Below are 7,740 nucleotides of genomic sequence, written 5' to 3'. Positions count from 1 at the left end.
AAAAAAAAAAAAAAAAAAGTGAGGGTGTTCTTCCGCTCCTCATTAAGGACCTTGGTCCTTGCAGGGAATCCTGCACCTTGACCCCTTGGCTCCTCCTCCAGGCAGCACCTCCGGCCCCTTTCCATTTAGCCAGCCTTGTACTTGCCTTGACAGCAGCAATCTTTTGTCTAAAATGCACTTTCCGTAAACCTGAACACCCCACTTCTTCCGTAAACCTGCCTGGCCCCATTCAGGGGCACCTTCAATGTCTCCACACCTTGAATTCCCCATATATGGGATCCTGGAACCGCTTCTCCCCAGGCCTAATTCCAAACACACCCACCCCCTGCAGATAGTCGTCAGTTTGCATGTAATAAATGTTCACCAGGGTCGGGTGTGGCGGCTCACGGCTGTAATCCCAGCACTTTGGGAGGCTGAGGTGGGTGGCGCACTAGGTCCGCAGATCGAGATCAGCCTGGCCAACGTGGTGAAACCCCGTCTCTACTAAAAGTACAAAAATTAGCCGGGTGTGGTGGTGCATGCGTGTAATCCCACCTAATCGGGAGGCTGAGGCAGGAGAATCACTTGAACCTGGGAGGTGGAGGCTGCCGTGAGCCGAGATCGCACCACTGCACTCCAGCCTGGGCGACAGAGCGAGACTCCATCTCAAAATAAATGTCCCTCTGGCCTCACATGATTTTAAGTTCAGCATTCTAGATCTCTGTCATTAGTGAGCTCTTTGTGGAGTGAAGGGAGAATTTCCACTTTTGTAATTGTGTGCTTCGACAAGATTCACGGACCCACCAACTGGGCACCGTCAGCTGTAAGGACAACTCTGTGCCCGGAACTTTAGGCTTTACTCAGCAAGGCTCAGGTCACAAGTGCGCTGTCATTTAGGGCAGAAAGACTCGCCTCAGGTAGCAAACTAAATGACTCACCCGGAGCACATGTTATTTTGCTTCTGAACTGGAAAATACCGTAAAGCTCCTTTCGCCAATGACATTTTCATTTAGTGAGGGGTGGGCTTAAACAGATGTTTGGGTCTGGAAGCTACAGTCAGCTTTTGATACAGGAGTCTTTCTTTCTTTCTTTCTTTCTTTCTTTCTTTCTTTCTTTCTTTCTTTCTTTCTTTCTTTCTTTCTTTCTTTCTTTCTTTCTTTTCTTTCCTTTCTTTCCTTTCTTTTTCTTTCCTCCTTTCTTTCTGTCTTTCTCTTTCTTTTCTTTCTTTTTCTCTTTCTTTCCTTCTCTCTCCTTCCTTCCGTCCCTCTCTCTCTTTCCCCTTCCTTCCTTCCTTCTCTCTCTCTCTTTCGTTCTTTCTTTCTATTCTTTTTTTTTTTTTTTAGACAGGGTCTCACTCTGTCGCCCAGCCTTGAGTACAGTGGAACAATCTTGGCTCACTGCAAACTCCACCTCCCAGGTTCAAGCAATTCTCGTGCCTCAGCCTCCCAAGTAGCAGGGATCACAGGTGCCCGCCACCACGCCAGACTAATTTTGGTATTTTTAGTAGAGATGGGGTTTCCCCATGTTGCTCAGGCTGGTCTCGAACTTCTGGCCTCAAGATATCTGCCCACCTTGGCCTCCCAAAGTTCTGGGATTACAGGTGTGAGCCACCGCACCCGACCTTGGTGTAAGAGTGATTTCTGAAATAATTTTTGGTTTCACTTAAAGCACAGCCCCTGCAGACTGCAAGGAAGCAGTGAGGAGAGACCAGCAACCCCCAGCCTCCCCGTACTCCCTTCTCCCAGCGGACAGTGCTTACTTTTCCTGAGAGCAGCCTCTAAACCGAAGCTGAGTGCAGAGCTAACCAGGCACCCTGGCTTTATTTTATTAAATTTAAAATTAATTTTGTTAATTAATTAAGTTTTTAGAGACAGAGTCTCCTTCTGTTGCCCAGCCTGGAGTGCATTGGTGCACTCATAGCTCACTGCAGCCTCCAACTTCTGAGCTCAACTGATCCTCCCCGCTCAGCCTCCCAAGTAGCTGGGACTACAGGCGTGCACCAACACACTTAGCTAATTTTTTATTTTTTGTAGAGATGGGTCTCACTATGTTGCCCAGGCTGGTCTTGAATTCCTGGGCTATGTGATCCTCCTGCCTGGGCCTCCCAAAGTGCTGGGATTACAGGTGCAAACCACCGCACCGGGCTCAGGAACCCTGACTTTGAAATGGGCGAGGAGACCTTTCTGGCATTCTTTCACATTATAAGCATTTTTATGCCCCAAGTGTGTGTCAAAGACTGTAAAATCCATTCAGGGAGAAAAAAAGAAAATAAGAAAAATAAAACTCAGTCCCCAGCCCTCCAGGAGTGAATACCAAGGTGGCGGGCCAACCTTTTCACCATTTGGGCATCTGTGATAAATGGGTAAGCAGCATGTCTGAAGTCAGACTTCCTAATGCTTATTCAGTTTGTATCTAAGGCAGCTGATAAAAGACCCGATAACGATAAATGGGCTCGGTGTGGTGGCTCAGTGGGAGGACTGCTTGAGCCCAGCTAGGAGTTCAAAACCAGCCTGGGCCATGGCGAGACGCCATCTCTATAAAAAAAGAGCCAGGCATGATGGCGTGTGCCTGTAGTCCCAGCTACTCAGGAGGCTGAGGAGGGAGGATTACTTGAGCCTGACTGTGTCATTGCACTCCAGCCTGGGTGACAATGCATGACCTTGCCTCAAATAAATAAATAAATAAATAATCTTTAATTAGGCATTTCAAACCCTACTGTATGGAGTTGATTTTTCAACATTTATTCGCCATTTAGAAATTATGAATCAGAGACTCATAGAATGTTAGAGCTGAACTGTTAAATCTTTGAAATCTACTTTGTTCTTTTGAAACGGAGTTTTGCTCTTGTTGGCAAGGCTGGAGCACAGTAGCATGATCTCGGCTCACTGCAATCTCTGCCTCCCGGGTTCAAGTGATTCTCCTGCCACAGCCTCCCAAGTAGCTGGGATTACAGGTGCCTGCCACCATGCCTGGCTAATTTTGTATTTTCAGTAGCACGGGGTTTTACCATGTTGGCCAGGCTGGTCTCTTCCTGACCTCAGGTGATCCACTCGCCTCCACCTTCCAAAGTGCTGGGATTACAGGTGTGAGCCACCACCACGCCTGGCCTGAAATCTTCTTTGTCCAACCTTTGATTGGACGGAAAGTGACCTAAGGCTCATGGAGGCCCCACTCAAGGTCCCAGAGTGAGCCCGAGAGTTCCAGTGGCGGGATGTCAGAATCTCCTTGCAGGGTCCCTTCCCTCCTCCCAGGGAGCCTCCCTGGCAGCATGTGACGTGACCCTGCTGCTGCAGGCCTGGCCTCTCTGCGCCCATGTCTTGTCCTGAACAACACGCTGCCTGGTGACAACTGTCTCTCCCTTACTCATATCATTTATCAGACTGATCACAAATTATTTGTAGGTAAGGGTCAGGGCTGAGTCATTTCCTCTGAGAAAATCAACTGGGCCATTTAAAATAAAGGCTTCTCTTGGTTTGCTTTGGATCATCGCAAGGGTACCAAACATGGTGCAGGAAAGCAAGGGGCCTGTGTCTTTCTGGGGGGAAAAAAAAAAAAGAGCAAGATCTAGCTAGGCTTGCGTAGGACTGGACTTCTGGGTCACCCCAGAGAGGTTCTGCGGCTCCCATGCTAATTCCAGCCAAAGCATCTTCCCACTAAAGGCAAGCTGCTTTCCCTCTAGCAAACAGCAGTTCACACACCACACTAAGCAATGCTGGCTTCTCTGGCTAGCTAACCTGGAGGGTCGCCTCTAGGGGTTGAGGCCAGAAGGCTTCGGGACAAGCTGCTCTGGCCTGCCTGGCTGTGGCACAGCAACCAAGAGCCCAGGCAAGGAGGAGCTTCCCATTGTAGACAGAAGTCCAGCCTCCGAGGTTGGGCGTGGGCTCCAAGGCTGGGCGCGGTGGCTCATGCCTGTAATTCCAGCACTTTGGGAGGCCAAAGCAGGAGGATGGCTTGAGCTCAGGAGTTTGAGACTAGCCTGAGCAACATGGCAAAACCCTGTCTCTACTAAAAATACAAAAATTAGCCAGGGGTAGTGATACACACCTGTGGTCCCAGCTACTTGGGAGGTTGAGGCAGGTGGATCTCTTGAGCTTGGGAGGCAGAGATTGCAGTGAGCCGAGATCACGCTATTGCACTCCAGCCTGGGCGACAGAGCAAGACTGTCTCAAAAAAAAAAAAAAAAAAAAAAAAAAAATTCCCAACTCTGCTTGCCCGGAACTCTACCTTGCTCTGGTGCAGCACACAGAGAGTTAAAAGCTTAGCCACCCCCCTGGCAGCCTCTCTCCTTCAGCCTTTGGGGATTAAGCTGTCCAGCTCCTGGATTCTGCAACACGAAGGCAGATCCCTAGGTATTCATCAGCCAGCAAGGTCCTGCGCCTCTCTACAAAGCCATAGGCTGCTCCTATGTGTGGTGGGCTTACAGAGGGCTTTCAAGCCATCCATTTCCTAATCCACTTCAAGGCTCTTGCCTTCTCCCCTCTGGCGTAGGTTGAACCTGTTCACGAAGGTAGAGAGCCCCTGCCTCGGTTTAAGGCCAATCAACCACTGAAGCTAAAACTTTCTTCTTTCGGCCAAGAGTGGTGGCTCATACCTGTAATCCCAGCACTTTAGTAAGAGGCGTTCAAGACCAGCCTGGCCAACATGGCGAAACCCTGTCCCTACTAAAATTACAAAAATCAGCCGGGTGTGGTGGCATAAGCCTATCATCCCAGCTACTCGGGAGGCTGAGGCACAAGAATCGTGAGCCGAGAACATGCCACTGCCCTCCGGCCTGGGCAACAGAGTGAGACTCTGTCTCAAAAAAGAAAAAAAAATACTCTCTCTTTTTTTTTTCCTTTCATGCTTAGAAAAGGAGAGGATTATTGATTATGTAACCCCCAGAGGAGTGGTCCCTGTGTCCCTGTGGGCAAAGAGAGGAACTGGAGGGCTTCGATAACAGGTGAAGATCCCTCCTGACCCCCAGGAGATCTCTCAAAGGAAAGTGACTTTCAAGTGACTTCGACATTCTACAGAGCTTGAGTCGGCCAGGCGCAGCGGCTCTCCCCCATAACCCAGCAATTTGGGGTGACAGAGGACGGAGGATTGCTTGAGGCCAGGAGCTTGAGACCAGCTTGGGCAACGAGCAATACCCCATCTCTACAAAACATAAAATAAATTAGCCAGGTGTAGTGGTGCACACCTGTAGTCCCAGCTACTCAGGAGGCTGAGACGAGAGGACTGCGTGAACCCAGGAGTTGGAGGCTGCAGTGAGGTATGATCGTGCCATTGCACTCCAGCCTGGGCAACATGGCAAGACCCCGTTCGGAAAAAGGAAAGAAAGGAATGCTTAAGTCTTCAAGGAAAGGAGCAGGATCTTTGGTAAGTTGAAAGGCCTGAGCTCCACGGCCTCTTTGGTGTCTGCCGCCCGGAAGGTCTGTGGTCTCTGCAGCCAGCGCTGAGAAGCTGCCGTCATCAGAAGCTGCAGGGACCTGGCCTGTGCAGGGCTGCCCCTTCTTGGAGCTGAGCAAGGGAGCCTGGCCCTGACCTCAGTCCCCACGAGTTGACCTGCCTCGGGGTCGGTCTTCCAAGCAACATCCAAAAGGATATTTCTGGCATGTTTTTCCTTTACAGCCACTTCCTGCGTATTAATGGCCTTATTGATGCTGACAGTCTGAAAAACAAGAAGGGGGGAGGGGAAATGAGGATGAGATGAATAAGCCTCTGAGAGTGGCTGAGACCCTCCCAGATGCCTGCCCCTTTCTCCTCCTCCAGTCATCCTCCCCCAGCCCCACGGGTGGTCAGTCCCTCTGCAGGCGCCCAGCTGGGGGCAGAGGTGGGCAGCGCTCCCGGGAGTCAGCTGGCTGGGCCGTCCTGAGGGAGCGGGCACCGCTGCCTGGCATTGGCTGTGCCCAGCTGCTGCTCCCGCCTGCCACTCACTCCCTTGGCACAACAACATGGCAATTAAAGCCCGCACAAAGAGATGCTTTTCATCCCCCAGGGAAACATTATTTCTCCCGGAGCAGGAGGAAGAGGCGCAGAGATCAGGGAGCGACGGTGGCCCAAGAGCATCCAGCTGCCCCTCTCTCCCCTCTAAACCTTCCACGGAGCCTTCCCTGGCTGACCAGCACCGGCAGTGGCCACTAAGTCTTTGTTTTCCCACACTCTCGGGCATTTTCCAACTCCTAAGCAAATTCCCTTGTACTTCCTTAATGACATCAAATGACATTAAACATTCCCTCTCAATCGTTTTTAAAATTGTAACTCTCTTTTTTTTTTTTTGAGGAGTCTCGCTCTGTCACCCAGGCTGGAGTGCAGTGGCCCGATCTCAGCTCACTGCAACCTCTGCCTCCCAGGTTCAAGCGATTCTCCCACCTCAGCCTCCCAAGTAGCTGGGCCTACAGGCACCCGTCACCACACCCAGCTAAGTTTTGTATTTTTAGTAGAGATGGGGTTTCACCATGTTGGTTGGCCAGGCTGGTCTTGAAATCTTGACCTCAGGTGACCTGCCCGCTCCAAAGTGCTGGGATTACAGGCTTTGTGTTTTTTCCTTTTGAGACGGAGTCTTACTCTGTCGCCCAGGCTACAGTGCAGTGGTACGATTGTGGCTCACTGCAGCCCCTGCCTCCCGCGTTAAAGCAATTCTCCTGCCTCAGCCTCCTGAGTAGCTGGGATTACAGGCGTGCACTACCATGCCCAACTAAGTTTTGTATTTTTAGTACAGACGGGGTTTTGCCATGTTGGCCAGGCTGGTCTCGAACTCCTGACCTCAAGTGATCCTCCCGCCTCTGCCTCCCAAAGTGCTGAGATCACAGGCGTGAGCCACTGCACCCAGCCAAATCATAACTCTTTTTAATTTTGCACAGTGCATATACATAGCAGTACATTTGCACAAACACAGAAATGGGATTATACCATGTAGGCTGTTTTCTTAAGTACAGATTTTTTCCTTTTTCTGTTTTGATGTCATTCTATCCCTATAACCCATGTTAAAAACCTGTTATGTATCACATACATACACCCACACATACACATAAATACCTACATACTGAAGAGGTTAATTTTGCCATTGTTCTACACAAATTAGATTGTCATATATAGACTTCTCCACATCTCGGTTTTCTCACTTGAATATATCTCCTGGAAAATTCTGCAAATGGGCTGAAAAACCTCTAGGTTTTTTTTTTTTTTTTTCCTGAGACAGGATCTTGTTCTGTCCCCCAAGCTGGAGTGCAGTGGCACAATCATGGCTCACCACAGCCTCCATCTCCTGGGCTCTAGCGATCCTCCTGCCTCAGCCTCATGAGTAGCTGGGATTACTGGCGCATGCCACCATGCTCAGTTATTTTCTTTATTTTTGGTAGAGACGGGGTCTCGCTGTGTTGCCCAGGCTGGTCTCCAACTCCTGGCTTCAAGTGATCCTCCCACCTCAGCCTCCCAAAACACTGGGATTACAGGCATGAGCCACTGTCCCCAGCCAGGAATTATCTTTAAAATTTTAGGTGTGATAAATATGTTGTGGTTAATTTTTAAAGAGTTTTTTTAAAACAGGTTCATACTGAAATATTTACTGGCAAGATGATACAATGTCTAAGATTTACTTCAAATAATCCGGAAAATAAAAAATTTGGTGGTTGATGGTATAGACTCACGGATCAGCAAACTACAGTTACAAGGCACAACCAGACTAGACTAACACCTGGTTTTGAAAATAAAGCTTATGGCCGGGCACCGTGGTTCACGCCTGTAATCCCAGCACTTTGGGAGGCCGAGGCGGGTGGATTA

General features: G+C 49.7%; 1 protein-coding gene across 1 annotated transcript in view; it reads right to left on the bottom strand.

Annotated features, from left to right (window-relative positions):
- Positions 1–7,740, bottom strand: part of HIP1 (huntingtin interacting protein 1) — a 116,931-nt gene that overhangs the window by 96,834 nt on the left and 12,357 nt on the right. Inside the window, exon 2 of the mRNA XM_011976355.1 lies at positions 5,566–5,629. Within this exon, the coding sequence (XP_011831745.1) occupies positions 5,566–5,629 (64 nt within the window). The remainder of the gene's footprint in view (positions 1–5,565; positions 5,630–7,740) is intronic.

This window comes from Mandrillus leucophaeus, unplaced genomic scaffold (assembly GCF_000951045.1).
Source record: "Mandrillus leucophaeus isolate KB7577 unplaced genomic scaffold, Mleu.le_1.0 Scaffold164, whole genome shotgun sequence".
NCBI classification, from domain to species: Eukaryota; Metazoa; Chordata; class Mammalia; order Primates; family Cercopithecidae; genus Mandrillus; species Mandrillus leucophaeus.
The sequence above is the reverse complement of the archived record's forward strand: the minus strand, read 5'-3'. Positions and strand labels throughout refer to the sequence as shown.